The following is a 24,910-nucleotide window of genomic DNA, read 5'->3' on the forward strand; positions in this document are numbered from 1 at the left end:
CTTCCTCTTTCCTTTCCAGTCCTGATGAAGAGTCTCGACCCAAAATTTCGACTGCATATTCCTCTCCATAGATGCTGCTTAAACTAGCAAGCTCCTCGAGCATTTTGTGTGAGTTGCTTTGCATTTTTAAACTGAGGTTCTGTTAATATAAACAAATTCAGTGCTCTTTTTATTGTTTCAATGTTTATATTCTTCATAAATTTACACCATTTTGCTAAAATATTAAATTTTTAATAGCTTTTGAATGTTGTGAACAGCTGGTTAAACTTGGGACATGGTTTAACATTTTGTTGATGTATTTCTATGGGATTTATGTCCTGCATATCAGACATCAATCAGGAAGCTCTTGTCAGAAGATCCCATCAAAGTGAGAGTTGTTTAGCAGTAAGGAAGGTGCTAGATACACCCAGAAAATTTAAATCCACAGCATCCCTGGATGGTAGAACAAAAATGACACAGGGCAAGAAATGTTGAATTCAGATGGCAGCATGTATAAATTTGCCAGCAATCCCAAGTTAGTAACTTTGACAGCAATCTAATTTCAATGTATTAAAATTATTTAAGGATCTATTTTTCAAGGAAATGAAACAGCTTTAATTGTGGAGGAGAAACAATTATTTTGTTGATTGAGACTTGACAGAACATTCCACAGTTGGAATACTGTCCATTCTTTTAAAGCTTTGATTGCACTACCTTCCAATTTCTGTAAATGCGTCAAGGAAGAGGAGGAGCCCGGTTGCTACTTCTCTTCTGTCAACGAGGGTCTAATGCTAACAACCCCATTGGAAATGAATAAAAACATAATAATTGGTCACAAAGATTAGCCATAAACCTGCCAGTTTTGTGGATTTATGGGCATAAATGACTCTCCTGATTCCAAGTGCTAGAGGTGAAACTGTCACAACAGAAACCAAAAACTCCCATGACCAAACTTTTAATGTACAGAAAGCTCATTAAATATGAGCCATCGCCATTGGAGCTCAGTAAGATGCCTTGGTGACATAAATAATGATGCAGAACAATACAAACAGCTGCTGTTCCAGGCCATCTGAAAAACTGTTAAATCCCATCTTTCAGACCAAAAAGTATGATGAGGTCCATTAAGGAGACCAAGCTGACAAAAACATCTGTAATATTCATGAAGCATGATCAAATGATCCTTCAGAAAAGTCTAATTACTGAAAGCTTAATTACTAACTTGAAGCTGAACCCACTCATTTGCACATGCCCCACACCCATCTAAGCACACAATACCCCACCCCTACAATTAAACACAACTGCCAGAATTGAAATTAGCCATTTATAATAAAGTACAGGCTACCCTAATGCAACACTGCACTGAACAGAGATTACATTCAAGGTATGAACAATTCTACCTAAATCTAAAGGAGGGATTTATATGATTGTCATTACACTCAAAAACTGGCTCTCCATAACAACTGAGACACTATCATTGAAATATATATTAAATATTTGATGAAATATTCTTCAAACTTATTACAAGGATAGTCAACATAAACTTTTCTCCCCACTTTTCTGCTGCTGAAGGTTGGGACTTTTTGGTCCAGAATCTTCTCACTGGTCATGGGCAGCACACTTCCCTACTACTCACCGTGCCCTTTCCTCAAAGTAAGTGAATACTATACTGCAGCCAGACTCAGTATCCAGTTCTTGAATCTCTGTGCTCCAAATGCTCCTAATGTACCCTGTGTCATATGGAAAAGTGCAGAACACAATGAGTAGTTTTCCTCTTCAGTCTCAGGTTCCTGGAGTGCACTCTTGAAATGTGCGTACATAATTCAAAATACATTCTTCAGGAACTGGTAGTATAATACCTGTGCTGGTTCAGGTGCCACTGTCCATTCTGGGGGAATCAGGCATTTCATTTTTTTTCGTTCTTACACTTCATGCCTTCACTAGTCTAGTGCATCTCCTGGTGGCTAATAAAGTGAACAGCAGTGTAGACTTGGCACAAAGCAAAAAGATAGTACAAACTTATACATGTGTTCTTAGTTGTCTAGATATTTAAAATCTACATTATAAATGTCTGGAGTCCATGAGCTTAAATAATGCTGCAAAGAAGTAATTATACACAATGAAATAAAACAATCCAAAGGTTCCAAATATTTCTTACATCTCCTGATGTTCCCAGACTGCCTGCTCTTACCCAAATGCCCAGATGTGTGATACATTCCAAGAAAAATCCCAAGTTACAGATATGATCTACAGCTGGTACTCTACTAGAATTTTGTTCTGAAAAATCATTTTTTTCTTAATTATTTTTATTCAGTCATTGAAAGTAATCCATGTTTAGAAGACAAGCGCCATATATAGTTTGACAACTATTTTGTTGTTTTATAGGTGTAAATTTAGAACACATGAGAAACACTGAGCAGGTCATATGCTAATAATGGTAAGAGAAGCAGTTAACACTATCGGAATTCGAAAACTTGCAGTTTTCACTAATATTATTGAATAATTAAACATCTGGTCAAGAGCAATCTCCAAAATACTGGTAGGAGGAGTTGTGGCAATTAAAACAAATTATTTTCTATCATCATCCAATAATTTTCAATGGAAACGCACCATTTCAATATCGGTTGATATCAGAACTATCTGCTTATGTAAAAACTTTCCATAGCTCAATACTATGCTGACACTTACTGCTTTGGCTGCTAAATGCACAGTCAATTGAAAAAAGCATTGGAAGGATGCCAATACTGATGGAAATGTACCATTCCCTATCTTTGAAGGAACAGTGAAAAAACTAGGGTTGGGGAGAAAGTGACTGAATACCGACTCTTATTTACTCGGTTTTGATTACATCCTATCCACATCAATGAAAAGTTCAAATGATTAAGCTTTTGGGTCTTTCTCATTCTTTTCCCTAGATTTTTTAAAAAATATTCTATCTTTCACCTTAACTAGACAGCAGCACTGTTACCTGAATCAGAGATTTGGAGTTTAATCTGCACTCCATTGATGCAACCTGAATACCAGGCTGGCACTCTACCTGGTGTGCTGATACTGTGCTGTCACAGCTTTGAGATGAGACATTGAACCAAAACTACCTCTCTTCTCTAAAGATTACATGACACTTTTGACTAAGAAATGGGGTGCTGTTTCTGAAGCCTGAAATAGTTTTTATATTTTAACCAACAAAAAGCAAATTATTTGAAAATTTATTGCAGCAATGTTTATGGGACACTGCTGTGAATAAATTCATTAACTTGTGACCATGCAAAAGCCCAGATTTTGTGATTAGCATTGAGGCTATTAGAACTCACTATTATTATAGAACAGATTAACTACAACAGGACCACTTACAGAAAATGTTGGGGCTTCAGTCATTTCAGTGATTCATTCTATCTTAATTATTTTGTAACAAACTTTCTGACACTTGTTACGAATGTGACGCAACTCTGAGGGGCCGAAGGGTACAAAGTCGCCCCCTCCTTTTTGAGAATCGCAAGATCGCTATTAATTCGGGTCTGGGACCCAGGAAATGAGAGAGAGAGACGTCCAGAATACACAGGGTTTGGAATGTGTCTTGGCCTCAGCGAAACGGAACCACTGATAACGGCTATTGTCTCTTGGAGACGGAATTGTGTATTGAGTACTGTACTATTCATTGAAACCCCTCAGGGGACAACCAGAGTGGGCTGGTTGAGGGATTGCATCATCCCAACCTGACTGAAATCTGAGACCCCGTGAGTAAGGATAAAAGAGGGTCTGGGGAACAACCCCTTTAGACGCACCAGGAGAAACGCTAGAGATCCCGTGACAGCGTTTAATAGCGACAGCCGGTGGGGGGCCTCGTGTGCGTCCTCTCTTGCCTGGGTTGGCGGGCTCACCACGGAAGAACGGTTTAGCCAAAGGAGAGGCCACAAGTGAAAGGCCACGACAACGAGACTCCTGACAGATCGAAATCATAAAAGGAAAGCCGGCAAGTTTTTCTCCAAATCTCTCTCTCTCTCTCTCCAACCACTGCAACACAGCGGTCCCCAAAGGCTGCAGCCTGCATGAACTGAGCGGACTTTATATTTCCATCGGACAATACATTATCCCCTAGACAACGATAGAGCTATTTCTTATTGATTATTATACCCACACTTTTAGATTTAGTATTGACGACGTATATTATCTGTATATTTGCATTGATATTATTTTTGTGTATTTTTACTAATAAATACTGTTAAAAATAGTATCATCAGACTTCAACGGACCTCTCTATCTTTGCTGGTAAGTGACCCAGTTACAGGGTTCGTAACAGACTGAAAATTAATTTAAAAAGTATGAAGTCATGATACTTCAGTTATAATTAACAAAAAAATGCAAAATCATCTTTTCCTCTTGGTTTTATTATTTACTTCCTTTTCTGTACAAGTTTGCCATTGAAATACATCTTCCTTCTTTATAGTGGTCCCTCAGGCTGTCCTGCTTCCACTCCACTTCTGTGTCTGCACCTGAGGTGGGAGCCGCCAGCTCTTCTAGAAGAGGCAGCAGGAGTTTGGCAGAACAGGGAGGTGGGTGTGGAAAGTGGTGCATTCCTTCTACTGCATACTTCTACATATTCCCAAAGAGATCTTAAGTTCTCGAAACTTCTCTATTTTGAGCAAATTGTTCATTTGTCCGACTAGCTGGTAATCAGTGTCTGTTCCTGGGGTCTGGTGTTGGACAATGTGCATGATAAAAAGAGCTTGGAGCCTTTCAGGACTTTTCAGTAGGCTGCAACCATAACAATCACTTCGGCACTTGGCAGAGACTGATAAGAAGGAGCAGCCATTGGTGGAATTGTCAGTGTCAGAGTAGCCAGGCTTTGGCTCAACAGGCTTCAGCAAGAAAAGGCAGAGGGTCTAAGTTTCTAACAAGTTTATTTTTCTCTTTCTTTGTCTATCAGTACATATCTAGTGTAGTGAGAATGGGTCTAGAGTTAATGGTATGTTCTTTGTGTGAGATATAGGAACTCTGGGAGGCCCCCAGTCTCCCTTCATAACTACAGCTGCACAAAGTGCACAAAGCTGCAGCTCCTTAGAGACTGGGTAAGGAATTGGAGCTCCAGCTGGATGACCTTTGGCTCATACTGAGGAGGTGATACATAGGAGCTACAGGGAGGTAGTCACTCCTATGCTGCAAGAGGCATGTACCTGGATGACTGTCAGGAGAGGTGAAGGGATCGGGCAGCCAGTGCAAAGAACCTCTGTGGCTATTCCCCTCAATAATAAGCACAGCTCTTGGATACTGCTGATGGGTTGCTGGGGGGTGGGGGGTGGTGGTGGGAGGAGGGTCGGGGTCACCAACTGGGGAAGCCGTAGTGATCAGGTCTCTGGCACCGAATCTGGTTCTATAGCTCAGAAGGGAAGGGAAGACAAGAGAAGGGCAGTAGTGGTAAGGGATTCCACAGTTACAGGAGCAGACAGAAGATTCTGCGGACGTGAAACAGACACCCAGATGGTTTGTTGCCTCCCAGGTGCTAGGGTCAGGGATGTCTCGGATCAGGTCCACACATTCTAAAGTGGGAGGGTGAGCAGCAGGAAGTCATAGTACATATTGCTACTGATGACATTGGTAGGAAAAGGGACAGCCAAGAAGACAGAATATAGGGAGTTAGGTAGAAAGCTGAAAAGCAGAGGAGTCCAGGGTAGTAATCTCTGGATTGCTGCCTGTGTCACGTGCCAACGAGGGTAAGAATAGGATGATCTGCCAGATGAATCAGTGTCTGAGGAATTGATATATGGGGCAGAGTTTCGGATTTCTGATCACTGAGATCACTTCTGGGGAAGATATGACCTGTAAAAAAAAGGACGGGTTACTCCTGAACCCGAGGGGGGGCAATATCCTTGTGGGCAGTTTTACTAGAGCTGTTGAGGAAAATTTAAACTAATTTGGCAGGGGGATAGGAACCAGAGTGAAAGATCAGATGATGGGACTGTTGGGACAATACAAGTCGATCCATTGTGTAGTGAGACTATGAGGAAGGACAGGAAGATGATCGGTCAAAATTGCAGTCAGAGGGATGAGTTGAAGTGTGACATGGAGGGGGGGAGATTAAAAAGACGGATGAATATAGGACTGAAGGTGTTATATTTGAATACACGTAGTATTAGGAGTAAGGTAGATTATTTTGTAGCACAGGTCGAAATTGCCAGGTATGACATTTTGAATCGTAGCTGGACGTCCAAGGATACACATTGTATCGAAATGACAGGGAGGTAGGAAAGGAGGTGGTGTGGCTCCCTTGGTAAAAAATGAAATCAAATCTTTACAAAGAGATGATTTAGGATCAGAAGATGTAGAATCCTCGTCGGTAGTTAAAACACCCTGACAGGAGTTATATACAAGCCTCTGAACAGTAGCCAAGATGTGGGATATAAATTACAATGGGAGATTTTAAAAAATGTGAAAAGGGCAATGTTATAACAGTCATGGGGGAGTTTAATAGGCAGGTAGATTGGGAAAGGGTGCTGGATCCCAAGTGAGGGAGATTTGTAAAATACTTCACTCCCACCTTTCAAAGTTGATAAATGCTAGCCTGGCCAGAGATACTCAGTATCTAACCAACTTTTCACTTCAAGGCATTTGGCAAAGATGACACGCTTTTGCAGATGAACAATCTCTCTTCTCTAATTTCTTTATTACCCTCATGCCAGCAAACTACATTTGGGAAAGAGGCCATCCATACCACATTCTCTGCCCATCCAGATCACATCTTCAAAGGTTCAAGTCCTGGTTATCAGAGGCTCAGTTATATAGCATGGAAACAAGCCATTCGGCCCACCACATTCATGCTAACCAGTGAGTATCCATCTGTAATAACCCCATTTTTCAGGTTTTTATGTCTCAGGGATTCAAGTGCTCAGTTAGACACTTAGTAAATGCTGTCAGAAGCTCCGCCCCCATCTCTCCAGCAGTTTATTCAAGGTAATATTCTCTGGGTTAAAAATGCCCTCCAAATCCCTTTTAAATCTCTCACGCTTCACACTAATCTATATTATCTGCAGTAGAACTAATTTTCTCTGCAGTACATTAAATCATGGAAGTTGGTGTACACATCTTCAATGGGGAAAAGTAATCAGTACCTCAAGACTCAGTGTCCACTTTTCTCAACAGCTGAACTTTTAGGACTTCAGAAAAACTTTTTCAAACTGAAAACTGACAAAATAAGCAAGTGCAAGGTAATACTTTCTACTGCCATACATCTTGTGTTTTAATGAAAATAAACACAAAATGAAGGGTATAGCACCTCATATCCTGCTTGGGCAGTTCCCAACCTGGCGGCATGAATATCGACCTCAAAATTCTGGTAATTGCCTCTACTACCCCTTTTCTCCAATCTTCTTTTCTGTGTCCGTCTGATCTAACTGGCCCCCATTAGCCTCTCTTTCTCCTCCCTCACCACCTCCACCTGCCCATCAGCTACACACTCCATCCATCAGTTCTCCTCCCCAGGCCCCCTCCCTTTTATCCCATGTTCCACTTTCCTCTACTATCAAATTCCAGCATCGTCAGCCCTTTGTCACTCCCATTTACCATTTCCCAGCTTCAGACATCATTCCCACTCCACTCCTCCATCATCTGCCTATCAGCCCCCTCACCTAGATTCTCCTATCACCTGTCAGCTCTCGCTTCATCCCTTCCTTCCATTTAAAAAAAAATATACTGGTGATCTTCGCTCTTTCGGTCCAGTTAAAGGGTCTTGACCTAAAACACTGACTATTCCATAGATGCAAAATGACCCAGTGAGTTCCTGCAGCTCTTTGCATGTTTCTTCAAATTGCAACATATACAGTGTCTTGTGTCTGCACAACATAATTTTTCACATTATAGCAAGGATTTGCAAACAATCAGTGTGAAGCTAAATAATGTACAAACCATTTCACAATGCAGCTCCAAGTTGAGATCCCCTTTATTTGTGTGGAGTCTGACATAGCCCTTCTTTTTGACATATCGGTAACGGACCTGGTCATCTTCAATGGCCGCTGTGAAAGAAAGATAAAAGTAAAGTTTAATGTTTAACCTTTTCAACCATTTCACACCAAGGGGAATGGGAGATAAAAGAAGGCAACAATTAGCAAGATGAAGAACCTATTAAAAGAACAAATTGAGAAATCATTTTGATACAGTTTGGCTAAATGGTAAGTAGTATGGTGGCAGGAACGTTTGGTCATTTTGATTCCATTCTAATCAAATAAACAGATCAGGAATTTTCAGTATGAGGTAGTTGGTCAGAGCTCACACAGCAGTGATCATGGTGTTTAATTTAGGCACCAATGTTAATAAGAGGTCCCGTGGTGGGGTTAACTTAGCAGCAGAGATCACTAAATCAACTGTTTAGGTCTTAAAATCAAGGCTCACTTAAAAGAATGCAAAATCTTTTTTTTCCAACAAAAGCCCATCAAAGGCTATAGGGAATAGTTGTAATGGTATTTGTTGGAATTACTGGTATTTAATACTTTTCTAAAATTTTGGGCAGTAACCAGTTCTCTTGCTGTTCTGGGTATGATTCTAATGTTGATATAAGCTATGATAGTCTAGCCAAAATCAGTACCAAAATGACTTAAACATTTGTGGCACCTTTTAAGGGGTGGCAAGACCCAGTGTAGCACAATGCTGCATCTGGTGACTTTAGAATCATAACTCCAGATCTTTCCTCTAATGTCGAACCTACTTCTGATTCATATACTTCGTTGTGCCGTGAGCTCCCACCATGTCAAAACTTCTTATCAATGGGGCTATCATCACAGCATCATCTGCAGACAGTATTTAATTGTTGTGCTTGGTTAACCACACCTTTTTGCTTCATCATGTGATTATCAGAATGGTACAAGGCAAATTACAATTAAAAGTTCCTTTGTTACTTACTTAGAAGTGAAATCTAAATTTAGTATTTTCTTGCTACATTCTACCCACCATTTCAAACTACATGTCACTGAAGAACTGAAATAAAAAATGCAACCTATCTCCAGATTTCTGTCATTGATATAGAACTTCAGAAGACATGTACTGTATAGCTCAACTTAATCTTTAATTTATTCCAGGGTGGTTGGTTTCAAAATGACTAAATGAAACGCCTGCACATGAAAACGTCATGGTTTACAGGCAGGGAAGCCACACTACTGGAAAAAGCAGGTCAAGTGACATGGGAACAGTAAGGGGAGAGGCAGGAGATTGGGGAAAAAATAGAGGAACAAAGGCAAATTGATGAGAGGAAGGGAAAGAAATTATAAATGGGACAGAAGAAAGTGAATGTGTAGTATAAATATTGTGAACCAATTAGGGGACACGGTGGAGGGTGACTGACTGAATGAAAGAGCGGGTCAGGAAGAGAGGACATGGGAAAGGTGTAAGTGAATTAAGGTGAGGTCACCCATCACCAAGTGCCACCATCCACTTTAAACCATCTTTTAATAATGTCGTTTACATTGTAGACACGTTTTATTTTTAACATATGTATAAAATATTTGGCTTTGTTCACTAATGGATTAAAACTGAAAAAAGGTGAAAGTGGTATCAAGTTCCCAGTTGAACATTATTCAACATCAGCGATAATTTCAGCAAAGTTTTTAAGCTTCACTCTGACAATGAGCAGAATCTTCATTGCTATTGGTACACCTTACATCATGTACATAAAGAGAAATTATTCAGTTTCCAATTGTCTCATTTCCAAGAACATGAGAAATTCTAAAAGCAAACTGAGACTGTGAAAAAGTGCTCTGAAAGTGATGCTGGGATACTCTTCTCTAGTACTTTTCAAACATTTGAATGAGAATACCCATATTACACCTGTAAAATCACTGTGACTCCATCCCTCATTGTATGCAATGTTTCTATTGCAGTCTTTGTCAATATCATGTGTTTGCTTTGGATTACCTTCTACTGATACCCCAGAATGAAACCGGGCTTAAAAGGAGTAAATTACAAGGACATGTTGCGTAAAGTTTGGTTTGGATTTTTCAAGCTTAGGTTGAGGGCTCTTTAAAATATCAAAAATGTTCAATATAAAAGTTACAGAAAAAGTATTTGACTTTCCGGTGGGAAAATCCTAGAAACAAGAGCATGGTATTAAAATGAGAACTGAGACACTTAGGAATGAATTTGGAAATCTCTTTTGTACACAAAGGATAATAAAAACCTGGAACTCTGACAACAAAAGGATGTGGATCCTGATAAGGAGATAAATAGAATTTTCAAGACAGAGACTGGTCGATTTTTGTCACGTAGCAGTTCAAATGATATGAAGATGGATAAGTGAAAGTCAAGTATAGGTCAACCACAATTAAATCACAGGTTAATGTCTGAATAGTCAACTGCTCCAATGTTCCTAGAATAGACCTGTTAGCAGAATACAAATCTGAAATATAACCTATTGCACGCAACTCCTCAAAGAAATTGCCGTGGTCCAGATTTTGGCCTCTATTTCTCAGCATGTGGAGTCTGGGCTATTTGAACCTAAATGAACAAATAGAATAGTCAAAGAATAGGTCTGTGAATCAGAGCCCTCAAAGAGGCTTTTATTCATCAGGAGTGCAAACTGAAGGGTCTCTCTGAATTCTGGATACGAGGCTCTACTTCAAACAACATCCTTCCTTTCAATGAAACTTATTAGTAGCAAATGGAGCTGAATGTATTGAACAGCAATTTCAGAAAGGAAGGTTATTTTAGCCATATTCTATAAAGTTGTAGTGATAAAAATCCAGGGGGAATGTCTGTTATTTTTCTGTTTTCAGGTCTGTAGATTTCAAGGCATTTAGCAAACCACAGAATGAAATACTTTGTAAGAATTTATAGCTGGAAGAAAACTATATATCCCACTGGTTTACCGTTCTGTTTCTACATCTGATCAGCACAGTAAAACAAATGAACATTCAAATGCACTTATGAGAACTTGCTGTCAATAGTCAATATGGAACTATTTGTTGTCATTGGCAAGTTCATCCCATTACTGTAGAACAGATATGGTTTTCACATTTTTATTTCATGCACAAATGAAAATAAAACACTTATGTCCTGTGATATTTTCAGTGTATATAACAAAATAATAGAGAACCAAAATAACCAATCACTAATTATATATACTGCCAAGCCAAAGCCTGAAATATCTGTAAGTATAATAATTGAGTAGCCCACCACACCATACCAAGTCAGTCTTTCTAACCCACCAGAACATGCCATATATAAGAACTAATCTTTCTAATTCAAACTGGAAAGTAAAATGTCACTGCAAATTTTATAAAAGAGAACAAAAGTGAGAGGTTGTTCGATACTTTATATATAAAAAAATACATGGAAGGAGAGGTTTGGTTTAATGACAGACCAGTATAATAGTGCAAATCTGATCATAGGTTGTTATGAAGCTTCAAGCTCTAATTAATCTTACATAGTCTTGATGTTTGCAGTAACCATAGCAGAATGCTGAGGAAAATAAATTTATTCTTGTTGTGCCAGTGGCAACCAAATAAAACATTTTAGCATATACTTAAACAGATTAGTTTGTTCCTCTTATGTTTGTTTTGCCATTCTTTGGTCTCCCCTCTCCCAGTCCATACCTCAATAAGTTCTCATGTTTCTGAATGAAGAGGGTCCCAAAGAACCACTATCAGGGCATTGGACACAGCTGTACATCATATGGAGAAGAGAAGTTAGATCAAAGAGAAGGTGCAGATAAATTTAAAATAATGATTCCAGTATGGAGGGATTTCATTTACAACTTGAGAAGAGACCTGCTGGGGATGCTGAAGAATGTAACAACTTTGGGCAGGCTAAATAAAGCAGCTGCTGCCTTCAACAGGGCCAACAGCATAGAATCAAAATGACAGAGAAAAGCTACAAGGAGGGTGCAAGAAATTTTTTTTAAACACAGCATTGCCATCACCTGGAGCTCACTGCCTATGATGGTCGAAGGAGTACATGAACAAGGGGTTTCAAATGGAAATGCATAAACAGAGAACTGGGAGAATAAAAAAAACAGTAAATGGACAGTAGGTTCAGTGTTAATGAGTGAACACAGACTGGGTGGGCCTATTTCCACCCTGCATGTCTCTGATTCTATGGCTTGAAGGAAGTTAATTTGCAGAGCTATCAGCAAAGGACAAGATAATGGAAGAGAATGAAATGGTCTACGAGGGTGGGTTGCATTTAATACTCTGAGAGGTGCTCTTCTGTTCCATATTTAATCAATGGTTGTGGACCACTATTTCTGTTAAGGGGTATATTATCCTAAGGAGAGTCAATATTTGACTCTAGTATGCCCTTTGGATGGCAGAACAGCTAGAATAAAGAGCCTATCTGATGAAGTGTTTGCGGTGAAGATGCTTACACAATGTATGAGCCTGTGCCTATAATGAGGTGTGATATATTTGTTATTTCTTTTACAACTGATTCAATTCAGACAGCTCACAGTTCAAAATGTTTTGTAAAGTTCCAGTCCCAAGCCATGTTCTAACGACATCCCAAAGTTGGACAATTATGTAGGAAAACTGTTCTCTGCTCAAAACTAAGCTCTGCGCAACTAAAAAATAAATGAACAAATAATTCAGCTTTGGTGGTGGTGTGAGGTGGGGGCATTTTAAGTGAAAAGAGGCCTTTCAACACCCTGATCAAGCAGATCTGACTTCAGTTCATCACTTTACACAAAGGTTCACACTTTCAACAACACAGTATTCCATCAGCATCAATCTAGACAACATCTTTACATCACTTAATGTTTGAGCTCCTCGTGCCAAGAGTGGCAGTGCTGTATCTAGGCTATTTGAACATTTCAAAGAAGTTTTGTGATAGGTAAGGCATTACATAAAATGAAACCAAACTGAATAAATAGGATTCAAATAATCAGCTATGATCTAGCTGAACTGTAGCATGGATCAATGTTCACGACCAACATATAATGCTTCAGCTTGATTTAAACAGGCAACATCATGGAGCCACTGGAACTTAGAGAGTCAAACAAGTCAATGGATCTCTAGATTCTTCTATTTTAAGGGACACTGCATTTTACGTGTTGTTGGACACATGAAACAATTCCTGGAATTAGAGTATTTTCATTTTTGAAAGCTGCTATCATTGATAGGGTGTGATTAGAGGGAGGGTTTGTGGTTAATGGTGGTGTGAGAGCAGGAGGAGTGACTGGTTACGGTGGATTGTAGCTTGTAAGTTACCTACAACTGCATGAAAACTTTGAAACCATGGAATCATAACGCAAATGCCACAGTCCTACTTCACCAATCTGCATATCATCCTTTTGTATTTTTTTTAAAATAAATATTGCCCTACAACACAGGAGGCCATTCAGTTCAGCGAGTCTTAAAGAGTAATCCCATGAATCTTGTTCTCTGGGTTATTTCCCCATAAACTATTCTCTCCCATGTGGCCATCAACTCTTTCTACTTCCACTTGCAGTTATTTACCATAGCTAAGTCAGTTACAGATGAACACATCTTTGGGATAGTGGAAGGACACCAAAGCATCCACAGCACTTAGACATAGGGAGTACCTGAATACTCTACAAAGGCAGAACCCAAAGTCCGGATCAAAAAGATGCAGCACTAAAACATTTTTATTTAAATTGGTGCTCACTTATTTTACTTCTGGTTATTTTTAGACTATTTTCATAATTTTACATCAAGTAATGTTAAGAATTTTAACCTAGAGACCCTTCCAAAAACAATATCAATACTAACTTAGATAAACCTCCATCTGAAAACAATGGTATTATAAAGACTGTTGTCTCTATTTCACATCTCTTTAAATTGCATGCACTGTGGTTACAGTTCAAAATTATTAAACTAAAATCATATGTACTTGATGTACTGTTCTAACTTGCTGGCTATTTTTCCTCACCTTTTTTTTAAGATTAGCCTTAAAAATTCAACATTTCTTTACTGAGCCAGGCAGCTTTTTCTCATTAAGTGTATTGGCAATCAGAATGCTGCTTTTTATACTGACACGCAAAGGAACAGACCGCTTGTAAAGTAAATAGCACGCACTGTTTTTAATTGATGAGTGGTAAGACAGTGATGAGCAGGCACCAACTATAACATTGCAAACTGACAAAGACTTAATCCCAATATTAAGCGTAGATGAAGTAGCTAATCTGTTTTACCTGCTTCATGTGTAGTTTCAGGCATCATTGCTGTGGATGTGAAGGAAGCTGAGACTTTTCCTGTAGAATAATGTGCCTGTAGAAAGGAGCAACAACAATTTTATGAAATCCATTTTTCCTCAAAAATGCAAATTAAAAACATATGCAATTGGAACAGACATAAGCATATGGTGCCCCAAGCTACCACTGCCTTTCAAAAAGATCATGGGTGATCCTATACTTTGTATGTCATCCTAGACAATCCCATATCCCTTTAAGATACGAGAGGGGGACCTCATGCTGTACACTTAGCTCATTTCCTTTACAGGACACAGAGGATGCACATCAGTGAGATAAGTAAACAGATGCAGGATACCTCTGTGATGAACGCCAACTTCCAGAACATCTTAGAATGCATACTAAATCATAATTTTGACTGAAGTAATTAAAAACCCATTCAGAACAAAGCAGCAGTTTGGAACTTGAAATTTATTTAATGCATGGCATACAAATGATCAAATTACAAGCAGGGTTGAAGGTGTAACGTGAAATCTAGCATACCCAACATTAGCCTAAATGAAGACATCAAAGGATTACATGGATATACAGTACACAAACAGACCATCTGACCATAAATATGATGCTTCAAGTAATCCTTGTTCCTTTCTCATTTAGATACCCAACTGCCAATTAAAAAGTGGCTCCATAATCTTCCTACAAAAATGTTCTCTTCTATTGGTGTCGAATTTCATTTGTTAATTAATGAATCCATATGCAATTCCTTATCAAACTCCTCAGTGTTAACATTATGAGCTCCCAGCACCCCAATAATCCACACATTCAGAAATTGTCCTTTTTTATTCTGAAGTATAAATAAACTCATAGGCACTCTGGCTCCCATGATAGTTTGAAACTATCTTGGCTCTATTCCCTGTACTTGCTTTACATTTATTGGGTTTGCTGGAAAACTTGTTATACAACAGTGTGACATCTAAAAATAATGAATTCAAAGTGTGTTGGAGCATTAATTGGAGTAAAATTCAATAGCCTGGATAATCTGCCAATGTGATATCACCAAAGATCTTTTTTTTTGCACTACTTATTATATATACCTTCTTATCGTCGTTTATATTTTTTGTGTATGAAACTGTACTGTTGCTGTAAAACAAAAAATTCATGACATATGCCAGTGATATTAAACCTGATTCTGATCATATACCGAGATCTGCTGTATCCATTCACTCAGAGTAAACCATTCAAAAAGAGTCAGGCACACAAAAAGGTACCTCAGAAGATTCTGCTAAACAGCTACTGGGCAACATATGCATGCCATCTGATCATGCCCCCTTCTTACTTTTCATATAGTTAAATGAATGAGGAAAATAGAAAGAGAACAGCAACTATTTAAGATTTGCTCATGGTGGAAGATTTTTACTACAGTGCAGGTACATATGTAGAGGAAGGAAGGTAACGAGTTTTGAGCGAGGGGAATTGTAAGTATTATGGTTGATAAATGAAAAGATTCATTCTCTATGCTCCGACCAAGTCATGAAAAGATTTGTTAATTTAAATGGTTTCACATGGACATATCAATGCACTATATTTGATTTGTGGTGGAAAGCATTCCAGTTTTAATTTAATTCACTTAATTATAAACACAGAATACTAATCCTCAATTTTCACACACAAGTCTTCAATCTGTCATTAGCATTTACTGTCCTAAATCTGATATTCAAGGAACTCCCCTTTAAAAAAAATCCAAAGTAACACTCACAAAATGCTGAAGGAACTCGGAAGGTCAGGCAGTATCTATGGACAGGAACGTTTTGGGTCATGACCTTCTTCATGCTTTTTGTGTTTTTTTAAAAAAACTTAACTTATGTGGTCTTTCTTTCAAGATTTGTCAAATTTATTTCAGCAAATATTTCTGCTGTCTTTTAAAAATAAATCTTGCTGGGAGCTGGGTATTGCAGGGAAGGTTGGCATTTAATGCCCATTTCTAACTGCACTTGTCACAATGTCTATGGGCTGCCTACTAGATCTTCTGGTCTGTGTGGTGAAGCTCCTATATTGCTTTAAGTGGAGAGTTATTCTTTGTTACAGTTTTCATCTACCTCAATGGAGTGTAAAGACAGTTCAAGGGTGGCTAATGTGAGAGTGGATTGGTGTGGCACACTGCGCAGACAGTGTAAGTATGGAAGATTCCCTTCTCCTGGAATAGACATGTGAACAACTGAGTTATTAGAATAACTGAAAGTACAGTCATTTCTACTCAATTCAACATTTTTTAAAATTGATTTCAAATTTTAAATGTTAAGATTTGAATTTGATTCTCCAAATTACATGCCCGAAACGTCAACAGCGCTTCTCCCTATAGATGCTGCCTGGCCTGCTGTGTTCCACCAGCATTTTGTGTGTGTTGTTCTCCAAATTACTAGTTCAGTGTGCCACTGGCTAAATAATATAATGTCCTGTGCTTCATCGTTTTTTTTTAACATGTCATGAGAAATTCTTTGGGGCTACAAGTTTTCTGATAGTACCTCTTCAGCTATGGGCATCTTCTATGCATACTTACAGCACTGAATCAGGCCTTTCAGTACAACTTGCCCATGACAACCATGATGCTCACCACACTAGTCCCCTCTGTCCATGTTTAGACCATATTACTCTAAATCCCTCCTATTCCAATACATGCCCAAATGTCTTTTAGATGTCTCACATTTCCCCATCCCACCTTCCTCCTCACCTGGTCTTACCTATCACTTGCTAGCTTGTACTTATCCCCCTTCCCCCAACTTCTTATTTAAGCTTCTGGTAAAGGGTCTCGGCCTGAAACATGAACATCCCCCCATAAGCGCTGCCTGGCCTGCTGAGTTCCTTGCCATTTGTGTGTGTTACTCTAGCTTTTAAATGTTGTTATTCTACCTGCCACAAACACCTCCTCTGGCAGCTCATTTCACATATGCACCATTCTCTACATGAGGAAGTTGTTCCTCCGACCCCTTTTAAATCTTTCACCTCTCGCTTATGCCTTATAGTTTTCAGTTCAAGTTCAGTTTATTGTTATTCAACCATACACACATATATCGCCAAATGAAACAACTCTCCTCCGGACAAGGTGAACAACAAGGTACATATAACTCACACACATAATACAAAGTAATATTACCATAAATAAATTGACAAATAATAAGGTGCATTTACAAAACAGTAAAAAGTAAACTGTATAATGCAGTATACTGATGGACTCATACTTGATGAGATCTGAGTGGTGACAGGCAGTTCGGTAGTCTTATGGCCTGGGAGAGGGGGGAGAAGCTATCTGTCATCCTAACAGTTCTTGTTCTAATGCTACGGTACTTCCTACCTGATGGTAGGGGGTCAAGGACTTTTCTGGGTGCATGGGAGGGATTTTGGACAAGGCCCTATGTATGCAGTGCTTGAGATAAATATATCTGATGGTTGGAAGAGAGATCCCGATGATCTCAGCAGTCCTTGCAACCCTTTGTAGGGCTTGCAGTCTGATGCCTGATAATTCCTGTACTAGATAGTGACGTAGCTGATCAGCACAATTTCAGAAATACAGGTCATATACAGAAATACACAAAATACAGGTGCTCCTGTAGAAATTGGTTAGAATGGGGCAGGAAGTCTCGTTTACCTCAATCTCCTCAGGAAGTGGAAATGTTGCTGTGCTTTCTTAACCAAAGACCACTTCTAACTCTCTCCACAGGAACCATTTATGTGCACTGAGATGTGCACCTTACTAAAGTTCACTATAATCTCTTTGGTTTTGAGTCATTGAGACTCAATTTGTGCTTGTACCATTTTACCAGCTGCTGTACCTCCTCTCTGTATGCCGTCCGTCCCATTGTCGTTGTTGATGAGGCCAGCCACTGTTGTGTCATCAGTGAACTTGATGATTCGGTTTGAAGTGCGTCTAATAGTGCCAATCATGTGTCAACAGCGTAAACAGAAGCAAGCCACACACACAGCCCTGGAAGGGGGGCCAGGTGCTCAGCGTGACGCAGCTGAAGATGTTCCTGTCAACGTCGGCTGACTGTGGCTTTTCTTCCCAGCAGTCCAGGAGCCAGTTACAGCTGAAGTCAATAAGAAATGTCCTGGTTTCTGAGGCACCATTTTCCAGGCGGGACAGAATGGAGTGGAGCTCAGATGCTATGGCATCATCAGTGGACCGATCTGAGTGGTAAATGAACAGTAAAGGGCCCTATAGCAAGAAGATGGGATTTAATGCAATCCATAAACAGCTACTCCATGCAGCTCATTGTTGTTGAGGTCAGTGCCATCGGATGGTCATCACTGAGGCAGGTCACTGTTGCTCTCTTAGGCACTGGAATGATGGTGGCTGCCTTGGAGCCTGCGAGGACAGTGGACAGTTCCAGAGATGTTGGTGTATGTTAGAACCTCTGTTAACTGGGCTGCAAAGTCCCTCAGCACCTGACCAGTTATGTTATCAGGTCCCGCAGCTTTACGTGGGTGACCCTGGCTAGGGTCTTCTTTACATCAGCTGTGGCCAGATAGAATACCTGCCCTTTGGGGGGGGGAGTTTCCCAGGGAAAATACAATGCGCATTCAAGTCTGTTTATAACCCTAATGATTTATAAACCTCTACAAGGTCACCCCTCAATCTCTTACGTTCAAAGAAATAAAATTCTAGCCTACCCAATCTCTTAAAAGAAAGAAATACACATTTCCTATTCTATAGCAAGTGATTCCCTAAGTGTGGAGAAGAGTCACGAAATGTTAACTTAAAGTATAAGGACAGTAGGGGTATTTTACGATTAGAGAGCTAGATCATATTCTTTTCAACTGTGACAAGCAGTATCAAATTACATCACCTTTCTTGTAAGCAACTGTGAACATATAGGGTGACATCATTCTACAAACAGTGTGAATAAATTGAAGCTAATGGCAATGGGGGGGGGTTGGACAAGAAAGAAAGACATAACTTTGAACAGATAAGTGGAAAAATTAAAAATGGTAACAACTAAGATTACTTCAGATGCTACGATAGTTAAGAAATTGATTAATATGTCTACAATATGTAGAGTTACTCCCAAGATGAGAGATTCATGATATAGAATGGAACACAGACAGGAGTCCTTGTCAGAAATTGAACTAAAGGCAAGATAAAATTAATAGCAAAATACTTCTAGCTACATAATCTCCAAAAGGCACAGGGAAAGAAAAACTGATATTTAATACAATTAGATCAATTCTATCTCTCTAGTTATGACATAATATGGGGTCAATTACCAAATCACAAGTAATTATTGATACCAATCAAATTTTAAAATTAGTTGCAAGGGGTTTACAGCAAAGAAGCATTCAAACTATCCACAGTAGAGTGAAATAATAATTTCCATTACACATTTCAGCTAACAAAAAATGACTTAAGTTGATTCACAGATACATGATTAGAGAAAAGTAGACATAAAAGAACTCAAACAGATGAATTCAAGGGAAGGCCTTAAAGATGAACTGTATATTGGAGAGATTAATGGAGGCAACCCCATAGCACAGAACTTTAGTCAACTGAAGACATGAAGAGGAAGGGGAGAAGGATCACAGATTCAGGATGAGAGGATAAAGAGGGTGAGAGGACAAGGGGGTTGATTGTATATTTGGAGGATACTGCAATACTAAAAAGTAGACTGATTCTGAACTTAAAAGGACATTCTAAGATTTTCTTTTGACCATCAAAGCAAGATGAGTAAGAATCCTGGATAGAGCCACACAGACAGAACAGAAAACTGAATAAATACAAGAGACATCTAAAACAATTCGAAAGTACAGCTCAAACAGCAGACAAGAAATTCTAGATAACTAAACACAAATACCACGATCACGTGGAACCTTTGATCTCTCCATCTTCCCTCTATCAAAGACTTTTTCTTTGTTCTCTCCACCCTTCACCTCTCTGTAACTTTTTAATATATATTTCACTCAGTTCCAAGAAAAGTCATCAATCTGAAATGCTAACTCTATTTTTATTTCCACAGATGCTACCTGACCCGACAACTATTTCCAGCATTCTGTTTTTATTTAAATTTCTAACATCTGCAGGTTTTTTTTTTGTTTTCCTCCTGAAATGGGCCAGGATTGATGGTGATAAAAATCTTTCTTCCTCTGCCAAGCATAGAGAAATAAAATGAAGTGAAATGGGCTCCTTTCAAAAGGAGAGGTTTGGGATGCATTGGATTCACCACAATATGGTCAGAATTAAGCAGTATCTGGTATTCTCATTTAGGGACTGTAATATAAAGTTATAAAGCAAACGCTTACATTATAAACTGCTTTCCATAGGTTGCAGTTATTTGTCATACAGTATAGTGTCTATTATGATAGTACTCTAATCTAGAAATGTTTAACGTTAATACTGAAACCCCAGTTTCGCTGGGTTGCATAGGTCTAGGGAATACACAGTCTGGTCCTGCCAAATCCATGAGATTGGGACTTCTCTCCCACCACAAACCCTGGTTTGTGTGAACTCTGTGTGATTTGCTACCCTGTTACAACTTAGTGCCAAGAAATAGCAGACAGCACACTGAATACGATTAAAGAGATTATATTTCCGAATGTTAACTTAACTAAAGGGTTAGCAAAGAAAAGAGGGGAAAAAAACAGGCCCATTATAATTATACAGTCAAATGTGCACAAGTTGGAGCTCAATTCTTCCAAAAGTCACATTCATTGATCCTCTGTAGACCTCGGCACATTGCTCCATCAAATCATGGTCCCTCACCACATCGAATCCTATGACCGATTCTCTTCATCTCCCACCAAAGACCCCAGCTCACACTGTTGCCAGGCACAAAAATACCGCTCCCCTGATTGGATGGCTCACATTCCACAGCACCTGTTATCTCTGATCGTAACCCAAACACTGCTTCTACAGAAAGACCATTACGTTAGCAGTGAAACCTTTTCCAGGGTGTTACAATATTATGATTAAGGTTGATTTCCCAGCAATATTCACAAATGCTACTTGACTGGCTTTTTCCAATGTGTGTGCCTTTTCTTTCTTTTCCACATCTCTTTCCTTTGGGGGAACAACACAAGTACAGAGGAAAAATAATGTAAAACAGATTTTTAAATTTAGCAAGAAAGAAGTCCAGTAGATCTACTTACCTTGGTAATTTATGGACCCGCATGATACCCAGCTATGCTTGCCTTTTCGCCTTTTCATTGTATACGTGTTCCAAGCCTTCCCTTGTAATGCTCCCCAACTCATTCTGCACTATATTAACAACTACATTGGTGCTGTTTCATACACCCATGCTGAGCTAATCAACTTCAGTAATTTTGTCTCCAATTTCAAACTTGTCCTTAAATTCACTTGATCCATTCTCTTTCCCTTTCCTCAATCTCTCTGTCTCTATTTCTGGAGACAATCTGTCTACCAATATCTTTTATAAACCTACCAATTCCCACAGCTATCTAGACTACTCCTCTTCCTACTCTGTCACCTGTAAAAATGCTATTCCCTTTTCTTGATTCCTGTGTCCGCCGCATCCATTCCCAGATAAGGCTTTCCTTTCCAGGACATCAGAGATGCCCTCCTCCTTCAATTAATGGGATTTCCCTTCTTCCAGCTTTGATGCTTCTATCATCCATTTGAAGAAATGTCCCTTCATGTCAATCATAAATATTGGACTTGGAGCTCCTTTCCGGGGAACGCGCTAAGACGGTAGTGGGATATTAATACGCAGCAGCCTCTCCGGACTCTGGATTGGGGATTGCCAAACGTTATGTGGATTTTCTGATGTAGTCTGTTTTGTCATATGCTTTTGTGATATCATTCTGGAGGAACGTTGTCTCATTTTTTAACTGCAATGCAGTTGTGGTTTCTAAATGACAATAAACTGGATCTGAATCTCAATCTGAAATAATCTACTCATTATTCTGAGACTGTGACCACTGGTTCTAGACTCTTTGACCAAGGGAAACATCCTCTCTGCATGCAGCCTGTCAAGCTCTGCACAAAATTTCTATGTTTCAATAATATCCTCTAATTTCTTTTAAATTCTAGAGAACACAGGCTTAATCTACACAATCTCTCCTTTTAAGGCAAAACTGACGCTCAGAAGTGAATCTGTAAACACCACCCCCATGGCATGCATATTCCGTTATGATTAAGGAAATTAAAACTGCATACAATATTTCAGGTGTAGTCCCTTGTATTAAATGTTTACATCCAATATGTCTTCCTAATTGCTAGTGTTCCTGAAGTTGATTTGGCATAATGTGCACAAGTGCACCTAAGTCCTTTTGAACTTCAGCCTTTCCCAGTCTGCCACTATTTATAAAAAATACTTTTCTGTTTTATGCTCCAAAGGGGCCAACTTTCCATTTTTCTGTATTATACTTCATCTGCCCACAAACTTACCTGGTCTTCATTCTCCTTTGTGTTCATAATCCTGCCTAGTTTTAGAGCATTAGTTATGAAATATAGCACTGATATAGGTCATGAACAGGTCAAACAAAAACACTCATCTCTGCAATAACCACTCTCTCAACCTGCCAAACTAGCAAGACCAGTTTATTCCAACCTCTGGCTCTGTTAACAAATTTTCTTCTCATGCCAGTATACTACCCCTAACCCCAAGAGCTTTAACCTTGCAGATCAATCTCTTGCATGGTACATTATTAAAATATTTCTGAAAATACCTATTTTATTCTACTAGTAACATACTCAAAAAGTTCCAACAGATTAATCAATCACAGTTTTGTTTTGTAAAACACTGCAGATTCTGCTCAGCTTTTTTTTCCTAGGTGCTTCTGAAAGAAAAGCTAGAAAACTACTGAACAACATGAAACTACGTAACATCTAAAACATTAAAATAAATTCTGATTCATGGAATAACTTGTTAGCAGCATCTTAATCTTAGTACTCAGCTCTCAATCACCTTGTGTTTGCTGTCAGTATATTTGATGTGAACTGCTCAAGTTCAGTCTAATGGGCATTCATAAATCTTACATATAACTTTTCAAGTAAATGACATTCAGATACCCATTAGTTTACATTTAATTCCTTAAGGTTGTATTAGACAGGGGAGCCTCTGACAACCAAGTCCAGCTCCTGGTTTAGCTACTAAGCCTGGTAGAACCAGTTATACTGACAGATTTCTGGCACCTTAAAATCAGGTAGATGGAGCTCAATCAGTCATGGTTGAGTCCTCATCTGGAAGGAAAACTCTGATCTCAAACCTCCACTGCCTTGTAGCTAAACCCACTCAAGGGGAAGGCTTTGGTTGGTAAAATCTGGAGCTCGAGTCCCTAAGGCAGACCAAAGTTGAGTTCAACATTGCCTGCAACTGGTGTCAAACGGAATCCATCTCTGCTGTTCCTTTGAATTCATCAGCTGTGCGGAGAGGGGCAGCATGCTGCATGGGCAACAGCTTGCTCTCCATATCCTACTGCTCTGGCCTGTGCATCACGTAGACAGCTAGAACGCAATATTCATGATCGACCACCAATAATGGAAGGCCTCAACTGCATGAAAACAGAGGGCAATTTGTCATTTGAAATTTTTTTTCCCAATTTGTGTTCTTTGACAATCTTCCCAGCTTCCTCACAGATTAAAACTATCACTCCTTTCCTTTAACATGGTACTTTCATTATCAAGAAATGCCATCATTTATTATCATGTATTAATGAACACTTGAACTCACCGCATTTATTTTATCCACTTTCTTTTTCCCTGGTTCTTTCATAATAGATGCCAGCATTTCATCGCCTTTATAGTCTCTGTATAGTTCAGAGAGAGTTTCCCTTAGCTCCAGACTGGTGCTTTTCAGATAGTAGGATGGATCTGACTTTGCTTTCTCCTCATCTAGAAAATATACAGGAAATGAGTGAAATTCTAAAATATTATTCTTTTCTTTTGGTTCAGTGTGTTACAGAGAAAACCAGAGGAAATGAATTTCAGCTCTTGTATAAAAAAATTTTCACTGAAGTACCTAACTGATTGAGAATACATTGTTTTAGTTAAGCATACCACCCCAAGTTATTCTGAATAAATCAAGTGACTTCATAGGATATTGTGCCAACCAGTTAAGTAGTGATGCCCCATTCAGCAACACCTTGTCTAAATATTCAATCATTTGAGATAGAGAGCAGAAACAGGCCCATCAGCTCACAGACTAAGCCACTACCAAATAAGTAATTACATTAATCCTACACTTATCCGATTTTATTGTCTACTTGCAATAAATAAAACAGGTGTGATGCAAGAGATTCTGCAGATGCCGAAAATATTGAACAATACACAGAAAATACTGAAGGAACTCAAACAGTATCTATGGAGAGAAATGAACAGTCAATATTTTAGGCTAAGACTGATGAAGGGCTCAGTTCCCTCCAGAGCTGCTGCCTGACCTGTTGATTTCTTCGAGCATTTTGTGTGTGTAGCTCAATGAAGCAGTCTTTTTTTTAATCTGAATTTTGTCTCATTTCATGTTGGCAGTCCTCCAGTACCATGTCCAAATAACCACTGATGTGAACTAAGAATAGTTAGAGCTAACATTCTTGAACCTCAGATTTAGTGGAGTATACAATCCAGACTAATTAGCTGTATAGACAAACCACAATTTCTCTTCCAACTGGCTGTAAGCAGTTTTCATATTTTCTTTAATCTTTCAGATGTAATTCCAATTCATTATATTCATTACAAATGCATCTCTTCATAAATAGTTTTCACACAGTAGGAACCACAACCACATTTCAAGCTTAGAGATGCTGCAATGTAATGCAATAAACTCCTTCCACTGGTGTCACCAGTGAGTGTACAATTCAACATGAACCTCCTTG

General features: G+C 39.0%; 1 protein-coding gene across 1 annotated transcript in view; it reads right to left on the minus strand.

Annotated features, from left to right (window-relative positions):
* ppil2 (peptidylprolyl isomerase (cyclophilin)-like 2) overlaps nucleotides 1-24,910 on the minus strand; it is a 291,555-nt gene that overhangs the window by 147,822 nt on the left and 118,823 nt on the right. The window contains exons 10-12 of the mRNA XM_073055693.1: nucleotides 23,773-23,933; nucleotides 14,099-14,174; nucleotides 7,873-7,979 (exon numbers count right to left, since the gene is read on the minus strand). Of these exons, the coding sequence (XP_072911794.1) occupies nucleotides 7,873-7,979; nucleotides 14,099-14,174; nucleotides 23,773-23,933 (344 nt within the window). The remainder of the gene's footprint in view (nucleotides 1-7,872; nucleotides 7,980-14,098; nucleotides 14,175-23,772; nucleotides 23,934-24,910) is intronic.

This window comes from Hemitrygon akajei, chromosome 9 (assembly GCF_048418815.1).
Source record: "Hemitrygon akajei chromosome 9, sHemAka1.3, whole genome shotgun sequence".
NCBI classification, from domain to species: domain Eukaryota; kingdom Metazoa; phylum Chordata; class Chondrichthyes; order Myliobatiformes; family Dasyatidae; genus Hemitrygon; species Hemitrygon akajei.